This window comes from Megalobrama amblycephala, linkage group LG24 (assembly GCF_018812025.1).
Source record: "Megalobrama amblycephala isolate DHTTF-2021 linkage group LG24, ASM1881202v1, whole genome shotgun sequence".
Taxonomy (NCBI): Eukaryota; Metazoa; Chordata; class Actinopteri; order Cypriniformes; family Xenocyprididae; genus Megalobrama; species Megalobrama amblycephala.
The window spans coordinates 22,252,692-22,271,620 of NC_063067.1; the positions used below are offsets into that span (position 1 = coordinate 22,252,692).

The following is an 18,929-nucleotide window of genomic DNA, read 5'->3' on the forward strand; positions in this document are numbered from 1 at the left end:
GAGGTAGGGCCTTAAAAACATCAGCCAATCGTTTACGTGATCATCGCGTAAACGATTGGCCCTCTGGCTTGTCAATCACTGCCATTGTGAGAGGCGTGCGCGGATTGGCCCTCTGGCTTGTCAATCACTGCCATGACGTTCCTTGTGAGAGACGCGCGGCTGCGCACTCTAGTAACTTTCCACACTCCGCATGCAATGTTTTTGTCAGGAGACAGGAGTAACAACTGCAGATTATGAGTTACCTGCGGTGAGTCCGACATAATGAATCCACTAAGTGTGTGCGCGGCTTAACGATTGTAAGGCCGATTATGAATGTAAATTGATACTTATGACTGATCGCGCTCAAACGCGTCCAGTCAGAGCCAGTTGCGTTCAGTCTGCGATTACAGTCGGTGTTCAAATTCCATGTGAAAGAATATAAATCTGCTTCAGGAGCAGGAAACAATCGCCGTATGTTGAGCACAGTCAGAATGTTTTAGCTAGTCGTTAAATGTGTGCCCGGCTTAATAACACAGCGAATGCCGGTGGTAAACAAACACTCGTGCACGAGTTTTGGGAGGCGTTCACTTGAAATGAGCTGTGAAGGAGGGGGGGTTGTTCTTCCGCATGCGCTCATTTCAAAAACTCAGTCGACGAAAACATCCTCTGTACCACCTTTAATGCAACGCGATATCCCGAAGCAGTGGCTCTCCGCAACATTTCCACTAAGAGTGTTGCGGATGCACTGTTTAGTTTAATCTCCCAAGTGGGGATTCCGAAAGAAATCCTAACTGATCAAGGCACAGCGTTTATGTCACGCACGTTACGTGAACTTTACGAATTGTTGGGCATTAAATCGGTTCGTACCAGCGTCTTTCACCCACAAACGGACAGGCTGGTCGAACGTTTTAATCGCACGCTTAAATCCATGATTCGTAAATTCGTTCAAGAGGACGCCAAAAATAGGTGATAGGTGGTTAGAACCCCTGTTATTCGCAGTACAAGAGGTTCCGGAAGCCTCCACGGGGTTTTCCCCCTTCGAGCTTCTCTTTGGACGCCATCCCCGCAGGGTACTGGACGTCCTGAGAGAGACTTGGAAGGACGGACCATCTCAGGCCAAAAACGAAATTCAGTATGTGCTGGACCTCTCGCCCTCCCAGCTCACTGATTTATCTAAATTAAAAGCAGAGTTTGCTGACTTGTTCTCCCCCCTACCGGGTCGTACGGATCTCATTCAGTACCACATCGAGACAGAGCCAGGCGTGGTCATTTGCAGCCGGCCATATAGATTACCTGAACACAAGAAAAAGGTAGTTCAGGCAGAATTAGGTGCAATGCTTGAAATGGGAGTAATAGAAGAATCCAGCAGTAACTGGGCGAGCCCGATAGTTTTGGTTCCCAAAACGGACGGCTCAGTGCAGTTCTGTGTGGATTATCGCAAGGTGAATGCAGTGTCAAAGTTCAACGCGTATCCAATGCCGCGGGTGGACGAATTGCTTGACCGGCTGGGTACGGCTCAATTTTATTCGACACTGGACATAACGAAGGGATATTGGCAGATCCCCTTGTCGCCACTATCCAAAGAAAAGACAGCTTTCACAATGCCGTTTGGATTACACCAATTTGTTACACTTCCGTTCGGGCTGTTTGGGGCACCAGCTACCTTTCAGCGTCTCATGGATAAAATTTTGCGGCCCCATGGTGCATATGCTGCTGCCTATCTGGATGGTATTATTATCTTCGGTAATGACTGGCAGTGGCATGTGCAGCATTTGAGGGCCGTCCTGAGATCGCTGAGAGGGGCCGGGCTCACGGCCAACCCGAAGAAGTGTGCGATTGGGCGCGTGGAAGTAAGGTATCTGGGCTTCCACTTGGGGCATGGACAGGTGTGTCCCCAAATTGAAACAGGTGTGTCGGACAGGGGGCTGGGTGCTGTCCTGTCCCAGGAGATAAAGGGGGAGGAACGGCCGGTGCTGTACATTAGCTGTAAGCTCTCTAAGAGAGAAGCTAAGTACAGCACCGTACAGCACCGACGGCCCACCTGTCTTGCCATCAGGTGGGCCGTCCTCACCCTCTGCTATTATCTCCTGGGACGAGAATTCACCCTCTGTTCGGACCACGCTCCCCTGCAGTGGCTCCACCGCATGAAGGATACCAAGGCACGGATCACTCTTTGGTATCTGGCTTTACAGCCTTTTAAGTTCAAGGTGGTCCACAGGCCGGGTGCTCAGATGGCTGTGAGCAATTTCCTCTCCAGAAATGGGGGGGGGGCTGCAGGCCGGACGGCTCCCCGGCCTGAGTCGGGCGGTGGGAGTATGTGGCGAAGGGGGCGTGGTTCAGCGAGGTCTTCAACGGGAGAGAGCGTCAGGAGATGCATGGTGAGTGAGCGGATTAAATGTAAATCACGAACACCTGTTTCTCATTCCAGTGATTGGCGCGGAGACAGGATAAAACGCAACGAGAAGCAGGAGTGTGTGAGAGAGAAGGGAACTGCTGACTGAGATGCTGGTGCGCGACAACACTGCTGGAGTGAAGCCCTTTGTGGATTAATTATTTTGTTGTTGTGCGTTGCACAGTCTTTCTGTTGGACATTTTTGATTTGTTGAATAAAGCTCAGTCAGCAGTTAAACACCGACCCCGTCCTCTTCCTTCCCTACAAACGTTGATCTTACTACAGAATCGTTTGTGAAAGTCTTGATTCAGTGATTCATTCATAAATGTACCCTGCGTTCCATTCGGAAGGGCTCATCCCTATACCCTAATCCCTTAAAAGGGTTTACCCTCCGGAGTGAGAGCTTCGAAGGTATGAAGGGTTTAGGGGTCAAAAAAACTCTTTTTTGGAACGCACTTCTGCGTCATCTTAACGAGACAATCAAGGAGGAGTAGATTGTGTAAGCTGTGCCTTTTGTTTAACGTTAGTTTATTTATTTTTGGTTTATCGCACTGTAGCGATTTTGTACAGTTATTAATCAATTTATGGGTTAGATATATGAATATAATAAATCATAAAGCTTTATGATTAATTATGATGCATATACCGACCCAAGGGGGAAATAAACATATATTGTGCATTAATTACAACGAATTATAATCAATTACATATATGATTAGTTCTGGTTTAATAATTATTTAGAGAAACTATTAGTTTGTCCAGCAAACCGCTAGCTCCTCACAGAATATTACAAAAAGGAAGGTTTTTCTCTGGCCACAAGAAAGACTTTCTATTCTAGCATCCAAACGTAAAGCAAGGGTAGGATCGAAATGTTAAAGTGACCTGGTTTTTGTTGAACGAGCAAAAGAACAATCGAGCATGGATACAATGTGTTTAATATATGAAAACTACTACTACAGAGGTTATACGTCTAAATACAGAATATACACATATATACAAGAGTGAAAGTAAAGAAAGGGAAAGAGAGAAAGCAAGTAGCAAAAACCTACTAACAGTCCTTGAAAGCCAGCACAGAAATCAGTTTCATTATCTAAAAGAGAAACGGTTACTTGCATCAGTTTGCTTGCTGAGTTTCGGTTCAGTGCTGCTGCAGTTCATTGGCTTCTTCCGTTTCCGCGGGAGGGTTTGAACTGAGGACGTGAAAGTTAGTTTCGCCGGAGAGATGGTGGTCCCGAAAGATGAGCGCGATGGAAGCGCGTCGCCGTGACGTCCAGGAGAGACGTGGGTGAGTGGGCGAGGGATGATCAGGGCAATCGGGAGAACACACAGAAAAGTTGTGTGTTGGTGCTTTTATGGAAAACCACGCTAACACACCTCCTTGGTTGGAATAGCCAATGACATAGGTGCAAAGTTGGCAGGCAAACCCTTTTTTGTCTTGTCTTGTGGCTTGATTTGCATAATTTATGGAGGTATCAGATAGGGGTGTATTTTCTTCAAAGTACCATTACACATAGAACAGTGCATTTTGTAGTTACGTGACATACATAGGTGAATGAGACGTGGAAAGAGCTTTAAAACGAATCCAAACTGGACAGATAAGAAAAGCATGTAAAAGAAGTTATGGTTTACAGACAAATTTATCATTAGAAATGACACTAACACAACTACAATCCTAGCTAAGCTTATACAGTGGGGATAACTATATGCAATTTGACATACAACGGTGGTCACATTTAGGCATAATTATATTTTACACAGACAGTCTTCAATGCATGTTTGTGTATCTTTGTGTGTCTGTGTGTGTGTGGTGTGTGTTGGAATGTGATCTGGCACTTAGTCCACATGAGGGGCCCTTTGATGTCCCAAGAGCTAGAAAATGAGGTTCTCTGTTTTACCTCAAAGGGTCCACGGAAGTGTCAAAGGTGCTCGTCTTTCGCAGACCGGCCGGAGCCGATGTGAGATTTACAACACAGTCCAGCATGCTAAAAGCATTCTGAAGATTCCAGATTTTATTGACTGTCCTGATAAGTGTGCATATGCTACAGCACCATATTGTATATTGTGTTTATGTATTTGAATGGACTGATAAAGGGAGCTGCAAAGTATTTTTGTTGAAGTACAATGTCGTTTTGACCATAATAATGTGCCAAATCTAACTCGTATAAATATTACAGTAGTATAGAAAAATACTATACATACATAGGTAAAATCGAACTCCAAACCTCCTGTGACGTCAAACAACTTCACTGTGCAAAGGATCATGGGGGTCTGAAGTGTCCATCAGTTGTACCCTTCGAAATCCTTCATTCCGAAGGGCCCTTTGAAGTGGCCAGTTTTGAGCACTTTGGTTTGGAATGACCCTTCAATATGGCGGCCATGAATATTTTCACTTCGAAGTGCCCTTCGGAGGGCAATACATCCCGTTTGGAATGCACCGACAGCCACTTGGTTCATTACTGAATGAATGAATGATTTGGTGACTCATGCATTAAGACTTACCGCCACCTACTGGCGGCTTTAGTATGCAAAATAATCACTTTTCACATTTTTAATCATCATTGCATATTTTACTATTGAATTTTTTTTATTTAAAACATTATTAATGATGTAAAGGTATTTATAAAGATAATAAATGCAATGGAAAGTCAATTTAGGGGGCAAATATTGTATCATAATGGAAAAGTGGAAGTGCAGTCTAAGTGGAACAGAGGGGTATGCGGAAGGATGGTAAATGCATCAGTCTAAACTCCACTCTAAAAAGTTTGGGAACCACTGATGTAAGGAAATAAATGAGTGTCAAGGACAATGCGATATTCAGAGACACCCGTCTAGTAGTTCCATTGACATTGCTACATACGGTAATAGCGCTCGTGCATGAGAGTCACCAGGGAATTGTGCAGACAAAGCAGCGCTTACAGGAACTGTACTGGTTCCCTGGAATGTATAAAGTGATCCAGACTCAAGGCTATAGTACAGTTTAAGCCATGGAAGCGTACTGTTACTGACTTTTCTCCAAGTTTACCATTCTACTCCACATACCACCACGGGAGTTCCACACTTTGAATTGCTCCATGGACGGAAGATGAGAGCAAAACTGAATGGTAATAAAACGTTACACTTCATCCTCCTGCCAGCACTCTCCAGCAAGCGGCTGTTCGCAAGCAAGTTGTTCTGTGCAATCTCAAATTGAGCATCGGTTATCAACCGGTTATCCTGAAAAAGGGGGACATGGTGCGGATGCGCAAGCCCTTTCATGTGCCGAAGGGACACTGCAAGTATTCCGACCCTATTGGAATCGAGGAACAAGTGGGTCCAAATACCTACTTACTAGAGGATGGAAGGAAATGGCATTCTTTACAATTGGCAAAAGCTGTTCAGATGTCTAATCCTGCACCCGAGCTTGCGGAGGAAATTTCCGTCTGTGATAAAATGGAGAACTCTCAGCGGGCCGAGGGACGTCCATCAAGAGTACATAGAACTCCCTCATGGCTCAAAGATTTCAAGACATAAACATATAGTTATACATTGCCAATACATTAGTTATGTTGCCTGTTATAATTAAGATAAGCTTGGTTGTTTTGTGTTCAAGCAATATTCTGTTCTGGAAGTTCTTAAAGGGAAAAAAGGGTGATGGACGGCTCAAGACTAGCTGTATCCACTCAAAAATACACAGGTTTTTGAAATCTACTTCTTGAAAATGAAGAACAAACAATGTGCACCAGGTGTGTTTTGCTTTTTAATGTTTTTAATTATATTTTATTAATTAAAAACTTATATAAAAAAACTACATATTTATTATATTTATAACTTTATTTTTTAATGAAGTTCCAGACCACCTCAGAAAACATAAAATTATTTTCAAAATGCAGTTCATAACCCCTTTAAATTATTATTGTCCCTGGTTCAATAGTGTACTCTTGTAAGAAAGTAGCATTAGCTGTAAAATAATGTTTTATAAAAATGACAGTGTAGCCAGTATTATCTTTTTATTTTAGTTGATTTTTTTTTATTTTGAACAAGATCAAATGTCTGTCCCTAAAATGTATTTAACAAAACATGGTCAACTTTCACATGCTTCTAATCAATTCTCATTTCATGATATGACTTTAAGTATTATAGTACAGCAGATTTTTATATATTTTGTCTGTTCCATCATTGCAAACGAGAATGAAAATTATGTGGGTTAGGCACAAATGAAATATATGTGCATTGTGAAATAATTCAGTACAGCTTCTGTGTTCACAGTCAAATTTCTGTATTTACAGTGTATGTACAGTCAAATACTGCACCAAATATAAAAACTCTTAACAGCTAGTACAGTCATTTCAAATGTCTCAATCTGTAATTAAAAAGATTTACTAAATTCTTTAGCATTCCCACAGTAAATCAAGAATTTGGCATTGTTAATATGTCTGTCATGACAATTACTGATCCAGCTATGACAACTGAGCATGCAAACAAATTTAACATGTTCAAATGTTTAAGGAAATTAATAAAAAGAAAAAAGGAGAATGACTCACTGACATGTGTTACTAGTACAGGAGCTACTTTCATCATTCTATGATTTTTTTTTTTTTTTTTTTTTTGATAGGTCAAGTATTCTGTGCAATTAAATAGAACAAGACTATGGGAGAATGCAACATATTGTGCTCCACAGTCTAAAAGGCATTTCCAGTCACATACTGTGTCCTGAGGTCCTGAACATGGCTTAAAAAGTCACAACTCAAGAGCTCTGCATTCCTTTAGCCCATATCTGATTGTCCACACATAAATCAATGGATATGGTTACTTCATCACAGATATAACACTCCTTAAAAGGATTATGTAAACCTCTTCATACGTAGTTTGTATGTTTCTTTCTGCTCAATGTCTATGCTGAGTTGTAAGGCCAGTGTTAGCTGATGGGTAATGTACTGTATAGCCCTTTATCCTGCGATGAGTTCCTCACCGTTATGTGCGGTTCTGTATCCTGTGATGAAGAGCCTCTGCCTGGGCTTTCAAACTGAGAAATTCCCCCTGAATAAAGTCTGTCACTGCTTTTCGCATTTCCATCTGTAGAGAAAACAAATTTACTCAACTACAGGACTATGTTTATTATCTTTTTTTAAACAGTACATCACATCTCAATGCGACATGACCACCTACCGAACTTGTGTTTTCAGCTCTCATTGTATTCACCAGATGTCTGACAGTGAAAGGTTTTCCAACTAGAACAGTTATTTGCTGCACAAAAGGAAAGTAAACTCTCTGTTCTGCTAAGTGTGACAATGAAAAATAAGAGATATGACACATCACTGAAGGAAAATATGTATTAACCTGTCCTACTCGAGGGATGTATGGAGTTTGATTTGGTAGGACATCATTCAGACCTGAAAAAAATATGGTATATAAACAAGTAATATTTTATTAATAACAAATATCAATAATATTGCAGCAACTTATGTCACCTGAACTTGTACATGCATAACTTACCTATATGCCACATAGGTAAAATGATTGGGTGAAGAGAGCACTCAGCAATCAAACGTCCAATTCCTGACAAGAAACAAAATAGTTTACTTAACTAAAAACCAGGGTAAACCAAGTGGTATCCAATTATTGGAGCATGAATCTTACCCCATTTTATCCGCATGAACTCTCCGCTCATGTTAACTTTACCTGGGAGGAGAAAATGTACCATATTTTTTAAGCCATTAGGAAAGTTGTACACTAAACAAATATTAGGGTTAAAATTATGAGTGTCCTCTGCTGTCTATACCCTCTGGAAATATGTGTACCCATTCCCCATGATTCAGCCTTTCCAAAAGGAAATCCATTCCTTTCTGATAGACTCCATCTCCTAAAAAACAGAGGGACTGCTTAATGCATTAAAAAAAAAAAATCTAAATAAATACCTTAAAAACCTTATCAACTCCAGTGTCTTCTATATAAATTGGATTTAACAAGCACTGAGAACTGTACTATTAGCATGTACTCATGATTTATCACATCTAACAGTCTGTTGCAGCAATTAGGTAGAGATAAATTACTCTTCTTTTGTTGCAGAGCACTTTGTAATGGTTTCCTTAACACTCATAAGTTTAAGCTTAATCTTACTCTTTACCATCTCTTTTCCAAAGCATTAGTGACCATAACTACATGTAAACACAAGTACCTGCCTCCAATACAAGGCATATTGCTTTTAAAAAGTCAAATGTTTCAGACTAGGAATGTGCCCGAAACGGATTACCTTATTGGGAAAGGCATAGATAATGTTTTAAAAACAAATTCTACCGAATAATAGGAAAAATATTTGACAGACACTTCTTGTGTTTGCTGGATAACAGGTAAGCCAGGGGACAGCATGATATTATTGCTATATAATAGGGCTGGGAGGATACATCTATCTCCCGATTCGATACCATCACGATACTTGGATGCCAGTACGAAATGCATTGCAATTATTTAAGAATTGTGATTCAATGTATAGCAGTTTTTATTTGTTTGTTTTTCTAACACTAGACCATGGGGAAAAGCTATATCATACACTTATACAGACTGTACATGATGTATATCTTGTAAGCTGGGACAATAAACCAATGCATCGCAATTCTTCAAATGATTCTGGATCGGTTTTGAGGTATTTAATATGCATTGCGATTCTCTTTCCAATCAATTCTGAGCTTAGTTTTTAACAGCAGATGGAGCTGCAGGTTTTAGAAACAGCCGTACTCCATGTGCTTGCTTCTAATTCTTTATACACACACCACTTGAATCTTCCATAAAATATAATCTTTCATAAAGTTTGAAAAAGTTTAAGCGAATTACAAGGGCGTTCACAGTGGGCTGTGTTTACATTAATTTTGCATCATAAAAGCATTCTGAGGTACAAGCACATTTAACCACTTATGTGAACTTACACACGCTCTTCTTCGTAAGCATTTGAGCGTGCAGTTAACAACTAGCCTAGAGCGCCATCTGCTGTTAAAAAAAAAACTAAAGCTCAGAATTGATAGGAGAGAGAATCGCAATGCATACTGAAAATCTCACAATCGTTCCACGAATAGCAACGCATCTATTTATTGTCATATATGATGAGTCATATTTACAAAAACAATTCATCACATCTTTTTGAGTTTTATTTCAGAAGCATCATACATTACAGTACTGCATTCTCTTGAATAAATGGCTACATCCAAATCTTAAAAATGCTGCCTTCGGAGGACGCATTCCGAGGTAGGAAGGCATCAAGGCACGTCCGAATCCAATGTTAGCTTCACTTCCTGTCTCCTGAGATACCTTCATCTGATCGATTTTTGACGGCAGCATAGATGTATCCTTCGCTGCCTTTGATATCCCATAATCCTATGCGTTCCATTTGGTGACAGTTGAGCTAGAAACAGAAAGATGGGGTCTCAAAGTTGCGGTTTCTGGTTAGTTTGTGTGTAAATGTACATTTTTGACCACCGTTTTCCACTTCTGATGTCATTACTAGTGAGAAATTACTAATGTAGTAATTAAATATTTGTTTAGTTCTCACCAAAGCTTGCTCTATTTTGCTGTAGATCATTAAACTGTTACGCTGCTTCAGAAGTCTGTCCAAAATCAGTTTCGTGAGGTGCCTTCATGCACAAACTCTGCCTGCAGTCATTGCCTATAAGGCAGCGAGACAACAAGTAGCTGCCTACGTTTTTTGGATGCAGCAAATGATTCAATGTCCAACACATTTTTTAACAGTCATTTGTCATCCACCTAGTGGCGGCGAAACAATGTAAACGATACAGTCATTATTTGAAGCACCGTTTTGAAAAAGGCGATAACTATTTTGATTCCTACCTAAGACATCAGTGTTATATTATATTTGATCTATAAACTTTTATCCTAGCACTTCTATGAAAATTTGAACTATTGTATCAGAAATAATGATACTATGAGGCTGAAATAATGACAACTGCTCTCTCTCTGCATCAGCGGCAGTGGCTAACACAGAATTTTTTTTACATTGTTGTCATTTAGGAATAAAATTAAGATCACAATCTATTAAAGATTAATCATGCAGCTCTACTGTCTACTCTCAGCATTGATATGACACAAAGTGTAAATACTAGCGCAAGTGCTTTTCAGTACATTCATATACAATATTAATATTCATAAAGTGATATAACGCTTCTCCCACACATCCCACCAGAACTGTTTTTGGAACAGTTTAAATCTATTTGTGGCGGTCAATGTTGATACTGTGGCAGGCCGCCACAAATAAATAAATGTATTAGGAATTGATTGCAATTGATTTTGTGATGAGTTTTGCTTTTTTTGAAGTGCTGGGTAGCTTCACATCGCTTTTTCATGCATAGATACATGCATAGATAACGACACAATTCTCCCTCTGTTGAAACAAGAGCATTATAACTTTATTTTTTACTTTATTACATTATTTACTTCTGTCCACCTTGTCTATAAGCAAGGACTAAAATAAAGCAATTTCCAATCAATTCTGGAATAAAAGAAAATCGATTATAAATAGTAAACAAAACAAAAAAAACAGAATCGCAATAGTTAGATGAATCGATTTTTCTCCCAGCCTTATTATATAAAAGTCTAATATCACTATGCTATAATAATGAGTGTGTGAAGTGAACTCAAATGAAATGAGCACAATGATCGCAAATAGACATATATACGATATACGGTAATATGACATATTACAATAATGAACATGCTTGGTATTGTTATCATGGGCACTTCGAAATACCATGATTAATTGTTTATTCAGATTTTTAGAATGCATTTTAAAAATACTTTTCCATCAACTGGTTAAATGTACAACACTGCATCTACACTCTATGTAAACAAGCCCAACACGGATGGGAAGTTCACGGCAGAAGGAGAGACGCACTAAATGAAATTGCACATTTACTTTCTGACAGCAGATAATACTGATGGAACAGCATTCATTTGTTCCTTTTTTTGGCTTATGGAACAGCAGAAATGAAGCCGTTACCCCGGTAACCCCTGTAAACAAAGCAGCTGTGCTACTTTCTGTTTCTTAACACTATTTAACTGTATTAAACAGTCATTTAGATTTTTGTATTTGCAATGGTGTTTATCTCAGCACTGAATACCTAAATACTTTGACTTAAAAGGTTATTTATTTTCAAACTTAAACATTTTTACATTTGAATCTGGACTACAACATGCCCTAGATATTGAATGAAAATGTTCAGATTCTTTATTATTGTTCAGTAACATTTTACAATAAGGCTCCAATAGTTAATATTAGTTAATTGATTAGTTAACAAACTGACAATTAAAAATACTTCTAAAGCATTTATTAATCTTAATGTAATTTCAACATTTAATAATACATTATTAAAACAAAAAGTTGTAACTGTATTATTTAATGGACCAGAGCTAACATGAACTAACAATGATCTGTTGTATTTTATTTAACTTCAATAACAAAGGTTGCTCAATGTTAATGTTAGTTAATGCATTAACTAACATTAACTATGCAAGTTTAAAAATATTTTTAGTGAGTTTTAGTGATTTGGAGACCGTTATTCATGCTTTCATCTCAATCAGGTTGGACTGTGGTAACGTTGTATACGCTGGAATAAATCAGTCCTCGCTCTCGCGATTACAACTGTTACAGAATGCCATGGCTCGTTTTGACAGGGACAAAAAAAGAGAGAACATATTACAAGTGTGTTAGCATCATTTCACTGGTTACCTGTTAGAGTTGATTTTAAGGTTTTAGTATTTGTATTTAAAGTACACATGAAATCAAAATTGAACTTATTTATTTTGTTAGCTCAAATTGCTATTTTTGCGGTGAACAATTCATCCGTGCAAGTCAATCCACACAAATAAATATTACGAAGCCAAACAATTTTATCAAAATCTGAAAATGCTCCTCCCCTCTGCAATGGTGCCCCTTCTCTAATGACATCAGTTTGACGGCTTGGGTTGAAATCGCTTAAACCACTCCCCTCCGACAGTTAGTCTGCTATGAGCGAGAGATGGAGAAAAGGAGCGCTAAAGTAAAACTCTGCCCGCTAATCAATATTCCGTTTCACTTGGAAATATGTCACAGCACTGGAGAAAAGTCATTTGCAACTTTTGGTTCACGCGGACTTTAAATCACTTCATGGTCTTTCCCCTTCTCATATTTCAAACCTTCTCCACTCCTACTCTCCTGTGAGAACGCTCAGATCTTCCACCCAGATGATATTAAATGTTTCAAAATCTCGACTTAAATCCAAAGGTGACAGAGCTTTTTCAGTTCTTGGTCCTAAGCTCTGGAATTTCCTACCTTTGTCTATTAGACTATCCCCTACTCTATCTACATTAAAATTTTCTCTTAAAACATACTTTTTTTTCTCAGGCATATGCTTAATTTGATCATTGTTTTGATCATTTGATCAATTGTTTTATTTTGCATGTTATTTTGTCTTCATTTTATTAATTTTGTTTTGTTTTCTTTCGATATATTTTATTAGTATTTAAATTGTATTGTATGAGTATGTTTTGTCTTGTATGTTGTGCAGCACTTTGGTCAGCATTTATGTTGTTTTAAAGGGCTATATAAACTTGACCTTGAACTAATGAGACCTTATTGTAAAGTGAATACACTGATCAAGCATAACATTATGACCAGTGACAATAACACTGATTATCTCTTCATCACGGCACCTGTTAGTGGGTGGGATATATTAGGCAGCAAGTGAACATTTTGTCATCAAAAATGATGTGTCAGAAGCAGGAAAAATGGGCAAGCGTGAGGATTTGAGCAAGTTTGACAAGGGCCAAATTGTGATTGCTAGATGACTGGGTCAGAGCATCTCCAAAAATGCAGCTCTTGTGGTCCAAGGAAGGAACAGTGGTGAACCAGTGACAGGGTCGTGGGCAGCCAAGGCTCACTGATGCACGTGGGGAGCAAAGGCTGGTCCATGTGGTATGATCCAACAGACGAGCTACTGTAGCTCAAATTGCTCAAGAAGTTAATGCTAATTCTGAAGTTAATCTGAAGTTTTTTTGTTTAAGGTATTGACTTGGCCTCCAAATTCCCCAGATCTCAATCTAATCGAGCATCTGTGGGATGTGCTGAACAAACAAGTCCGATCCATGGAGGCCCCACCTCGCAACTTACAGGATACCACAGCACACCTTCAGGGGTCTAGTGGAGTCCATGCCTCGATGGGTCAGGGCTGTTTTGGCAGCAAAAGGGGGACCAACACAATATTAGGAAGGTGGTCTTAATGTTATTCCTGATCAGTGTATGTGAAACAGTTTTACTGTATACATTTTTTGTGAACGGTTTTATTGTATTTAAATGCTCAAAGCACTTTTTGTTATAAGAAAAAAAGTTTAAAAGACTTCCGGAAAACACGCGGATCTCAAAATAACACCGACTGTTACGTAACAGTCGGGGTGAGTACGCCCCAATATTTGTTTAAAAGACTTCCGGAAAACACGCGGATATAACACCGCCAGCGGGGTGTACCATGTTCCCATGTTCCCACATTATGAAAGGCATTAGACAAGGGCAGCCAGTAACGTCTGGATCTGCACAGGTGAATCAACAGACTAGGTAAGCAAGCAAGAACAACAACAGCGAAAATGGCAGATGGAGCAATAATAACTGACATGATCCATGATAGCATGATATTTTTAGTGATATTTGTAAACTGTCTATCTAAATGTTTCGTTAGCATGTTGCTAATGTACTGTTAAATGAGGTTAAAGTTACCATTGTTTCTTACTGAATTCACGGAGACGAGCCGTCACTATTTTCATTGTTAAACACTTGCAGTCAGTATAATTCATAAACACAACTTCATTCTTTATAAATCTCTCCAACAGTGTAGCATTAGCCGTTAGCCACAGAGTATATAGCCTCAAACTCATAGAGAATCAAATATAAACATCAAAATAAATACTTTACTCACATAATTCGAAGCATGCATACAGCATGCATGACGAACATCTTGTAAAGATCCATTTGAGGGTTATATTAGCTGTGTGAACTTTGTAAATGTGCTGTAATGTAATCGAGAGCTCGTGTGGCAGGGAGCACGCGAATTAAAGGGGCGGCGCGCTGAAAAAAATCAGTGCATAGTTAATGATGCCCCAAAATAGGCAGTTAAAAAAAATTAATTTAAAAAAAATCTATGGGGTATTTTGAGCTGAAACTTCACAGACACATTCAGGGGACACCTTAGACTTATATTACATCTTGTGAAAAAGCATTCTTGGGCACCTTTAAATGTTTTAAACCTTGTACAATATATACACAAATTACTGTCAACTCTATGAATTAAATGAGCGCAGCAGTCGCAAATCAAATAGCTGCATTGTTGCTTTGTGCATCTCTTATAAAAAAGAGCTTGACAAGAGTAATATGAACTAAGATACCGAATCATACACATGTTCCACTACTTGACATGTCTTGTACGATATGATAGGCAACATGATATGTTAATAAATATAGTAAAATGCATTTACTAATGTTAACAAATGAGACCTTATTGTCAAGTGTTACCAAAAATGTTTTAGCAATTTTCATTCACTGAATATTTTCTTTCAGATTCCATCAGCTAAATTATGTACAATCCTCTTATTTGAGGTTGAGGATGATTGTCCTGACACAACTCACAACATTTGTTTGGGAAATAAAAATAAAAAAAATTTTCCCCATTTTATTTAACATTTAGTATTGATTTAATTAGAAGATATTTAAAGAAAAAATTTAATTATAATAAAAAAAAAATATTTTAATAGTTATACAAGGTGTATTTGTTAAATTAAAACTATAAAGGGAACAGAATTAAAATGCTTCTCATGTAATTTCCAGAATTTTCGGTCAAAGCCCCGGCCACCTCTGGTTTTATCCAAATATGGATACTGAAATCAGATTTTGACTCTGCTGCACACGCCTATTTCAGAAAATCCATTTGATCAGTGTTTCAGTTTGGCATGCTAATAAGACTACTTTGAAAATTTCATTATTGACTGAATTTTGATTTAGTATAAACATTTTTAAAACCATGCAAAATAAAAAAAGAGACTGCAGAAATGAAAAAATGTGGCATTAGATGAGTTTACCTCTAACAACAGGCACACATTTCCCTCTGCTGAAGAATCTGGAGTGGAATTCTCTTGTGAAACAGATATCAGAGGCAGCAGGTGTCCTGGGCACACACAGATAACAAATGATATGATATGAACTGACAACACTGTTACATGAGTCTCCAAATGATGCCTTCATTCACACACCATCTCATCCTGTTAAAGTTCCATAGATTCCGGAGCTTCAGGACTCCTGAAAAACACCATAACTGCATTTATATTTTCTACTGGCAAATCTATTCTAAAATAACCATGTATCTGAGGCTCCGCCTACCCCAGATGTGTGGATCATCCATACAGGACTGATGATTGCATAATGTGATAAGAGGCGTGTCCCGAGGACGCTCTTCGACCAGGTCCAACAAAACATCCTGGTTGTGCACCATCAAAGAGTTAAAATACTCTACAGAGTCAGATAAATTAAGTGAAGGTCATTCAGTTATATCGGTCTTAAGTCCATTATGTCCATAGCACACATTATTCAAGATACAAATATGAAGAAACATTAGACTCACTGGTCCAAAGGTAACTGTATGAGCCCACCATTCCCATGACCACTCGGCTGGATATTCTCCAGCCCAGACGGGGGCATTGTGGGAAGGGCCATGTCACCTCCAAGGGCATCGCCTCAGTGACAGCATTCACCCACACTAAGACGTCAAAGCAAAGAACAGACTTGAAAAGACATTTGAAAGGATTTACGTGTCTTAGGAATGTACATATGTATGCAGTTTTGCTGAATAAACATTTGCTCCAGGTGAATCAGATGTGGCATGTAATAATTTTGGGAACGATTTGTTTAAGCATAAACATAAACTCTATGTCTAACTAAAATAAAGGAGCAGCCTGGCAGCCGTTAATACAAATTACACAATCTTGAGAAATAGTGTGATGTGTGAATACACAAAACACAGCGAAAAAATGTGACATAAAATCTGCTGAATGCTAAAGAAGTCATGAGAAACTTCCTCATTTTTAACAAAAACGTAAAATGTAAACAAAATAATGGCACTGATTTTAGTTATGGATGTAGTTCGTTGTTGTTATATTGTCTGTAATAACCAAGTTAATTGTAATGTTAGTTTGATCTATTGTAAAAGGTAAGGTTAACTGTAAACTTCCCACCGTCCGTCCAGTCGTCGACTCGTCAGCCGATGGGCGCAGAAATGCAGGGGCACCGGAAATACTAACGTATACCACCATGAGCGATCGTGGGAGTTGTAGTTTTGTAGTCGTAACTGGTTTCCTTGGCCTTGAGGTATGCCAATTTTTACTAACGACACATAAATCTAAACAGTACTGATGATATAATATTAGGAGAGCAAAAACAGTGTCGCAGGACTACTGAAGGGCATGCTATTTTTCTGCGTTCCAGACAGATCGGGAGTTGGAATTTTCCCACCTCCTTCTAAGAAATAACGTCTGGAACGCCACTCAAAGGTCGGACCATGGGTCGGACATTCGGCGTGTGAACACGGGGTACACTGGTACACCAATCAACACCGACCTCAGCGTCATTTGATGTCACTTCCATGTCGGCAGCTCTGGGTAAGTCCTGCTTCCAATGAGCATAAACGTAAAAACATACTTTAACATTAGACATTAAGCTTATGTAATGATGCCTTCGTTTTGCTTTTCGTCCGCTGTTTTCAAAGCGATTTTATGTTATTTTTATTTTGCCATAATATACACAAAACACGATGTGCTCATTGTTTCATGGCAACATCACGTGGTCAACATTCTTCTTCTTTCCTGTTTTACGGCGGTTGGCATCCAGCTTATTGGCGCATTACCGCCCCCTTCTGCTCTGGAGTGTAGACCAGATAATAGGTTTACAATCTTATTCCTTACCTTCTATTTCCCACTCAATTTTATGCGGTCAACATGTGAACGTCACGCGTGATTGACTGGAACCAAAGAGCTTAGAACCCAAGAGGCGACACTGATATTTCTTGGGCAACAGTCAGGCGCTCCGGTAGTGCGGCCGCCATTATGGGGTGAAAATACTAACTAAACCATAGAATCCTTCACATCATCTTACGCACCCAGAATCGGCGAATTTCACAGCCAAATCAGAAGCGCAATAGAACAGTTTTTTTAAATTAAGTCACCAGTAAATTGTATGGCTCCTACAGTAAATGTTGTAAATAAACTGTTAAAAGGATTTGATGATCACTAGTGATAGTATTTTATTCTTTAATGCTTTAATGTACCTTTTTTTCTTCTTCAAAGCAGCTGATATTGCCATAGAAACTAGTGGACTGCCGAGTCCACTTTCACCACAAAATGGCGGACACGCAGGGCTGCTGCTGGGCGCCGGTGTTGTAATGGAACGTTCTATTGAGTGTCGCTTCTTGTTGGTGTATATTCTTTGCTGGAACTCACTGAGGTCTGAAGTGGTTGTTAATGGAGTTTATGGAGTTAATGGAGTTTACTCCATTTATAGAGTTAATATTGTGCCATAATTAAATAAATCCAGCATAGCGGCTGATGTGAGACACTTGTTTGAGACACACTGCAGTAAGATAGATCGATTTTAGAATATCATATTCAAATGCTGGATGGCTTGTGTTGATAAATGGCATGCGATTAATTTTAAAACGTATTGTATGATGGAGAAAATTATGGATTACAGTTATTAAAATAAAGCTGCATCTGATTATGCTATGTTAGCTATTTGACAAAATAGTGTTTTTCTCTGAGGCATGGTAAAGCATGGTACTCGGAAAAAATCAAGTAAATTGATTTAAACAATTAGACTAAACGTGTATCTATATAACAACAATTCATTTTCTGTCTATAAATATATCAAAACAGTTGTTCCCTTGTCAAATAGTTGGAAACATCTGGGCTTTATAAGTACTCAAGTGAACAAAATATATAACACTGCTAGTGGTTTTTGGATATTTTACTGTAAAAATATTACATATTGCACCTTTAAAGTGAAAACACAGATGAGTAACAAATATATGTATTGTATAAATAAATGAGTCTACATCATATTTCACAAATACAAACCATCCTACAAATGGCATGTAATCTTTGAACAAATACCAAATCTAGTGCATACAAATGCACACCTGTCTGTTACGATCGTAAGACATTTGCCTTTTTATGAGATCTCTCGGCTTGATTTTCTCACAAATGTGTGCTGGCATATTTTCTCACAAATGCAGTTGAGCAACTTCCTCTTCCAAAACAGCAGATGGTGCTTTGCTATAGGTCAATTTACACTAGTCTTCCGAGTGAAGCCCAGAAACATGCGTTTATAATAATGATAATAATAATAACAAGCGGTTCTATGGGCTGTCCATAGACTTCAAGAGCGGAAAAATAATAATAATAATAATAAAAAGAATGCCAACGGATACAATAGGTGCCTACGCACCTTCGGTGCTTGGCCCCTAATAAAGTTTGTTTTATAGCACCTTTAAAAGTTGCACCTCAAAGC

The 18,929-nt window shown here is 38.8% G+C and overlaps 1 protein-coding gene across 2 annotated transcripts; it reads right to left on the bottom strand.

Moving 5' to 3' along the window:
- Positions 1–6,349: 6,349 nt before the first annotated feature.
- Positions 6,350–16,921, bottom strand: tafazzin (tafazzin, phospholipid-lysophospholipid transacylase). 2 transcript variants are annotated; one of them, XM_048177774.1, is made up of 11 exons: positions 16,604–16,919; positions 15,994–16,128; positions 15,753–15,881; positions 15,626–15,671; positions 15,455–15,540; positions 8,130–8,210; positions 7,988–8,029; positions 7,844–7,906; positions 7,688–7,740; positions 7,517–7,594; positions 6,350–7,423 (listed from the first exon to the last, which is right to left on the bottom strand). In XM_048177774.1, exons 2-11 carry the CDS (start codon positions 16,100–16,102, stop codon positions 7,322–7,324), a joined length of 789 nt encoding a protein of 262 aa, XP_048033731.1. In that variant the 5' UTR covers positions 16,103–16,128; positions 16,604–16,919; the 3' UTR covers positions 6,350–7,321. The 2 variants fall into 2 exon arrangements, with proteins under 2 accessions (XP_048033731.1, XP_048033732.1); XM_048177775.1 differs by having other exon boundaries at positions 15,994–16,921.
- Positions 16,922–18,929: the final 2,008 nt, after the last annotated feature.

Excerpts from the sequence above, each read along its gene's own strand:
- tafazzin (XM_048177775.1), bottom strand. The coding sequence starts at position 16,102 with ATGCCCTTGGAGGTGACATGGCCCTTCCCACAATGCCCCCGTCTGGGC. Across the intron at positions 15,882-15,993 it reads ATACAGTTACCTTTGGACCA|AGTATTTTAACTCTTTGATG; the intron begins GTGAGTCTAATG and ends CTGACTCTGTAG. Across the intron at positions 15,541-15,625 it reads AACTTTAACAGGATGAGATG|GACACCTGCTGCCTCTGATA; the intron begins GTGTGTGAATGA and ends GTGTGTGCCCAG.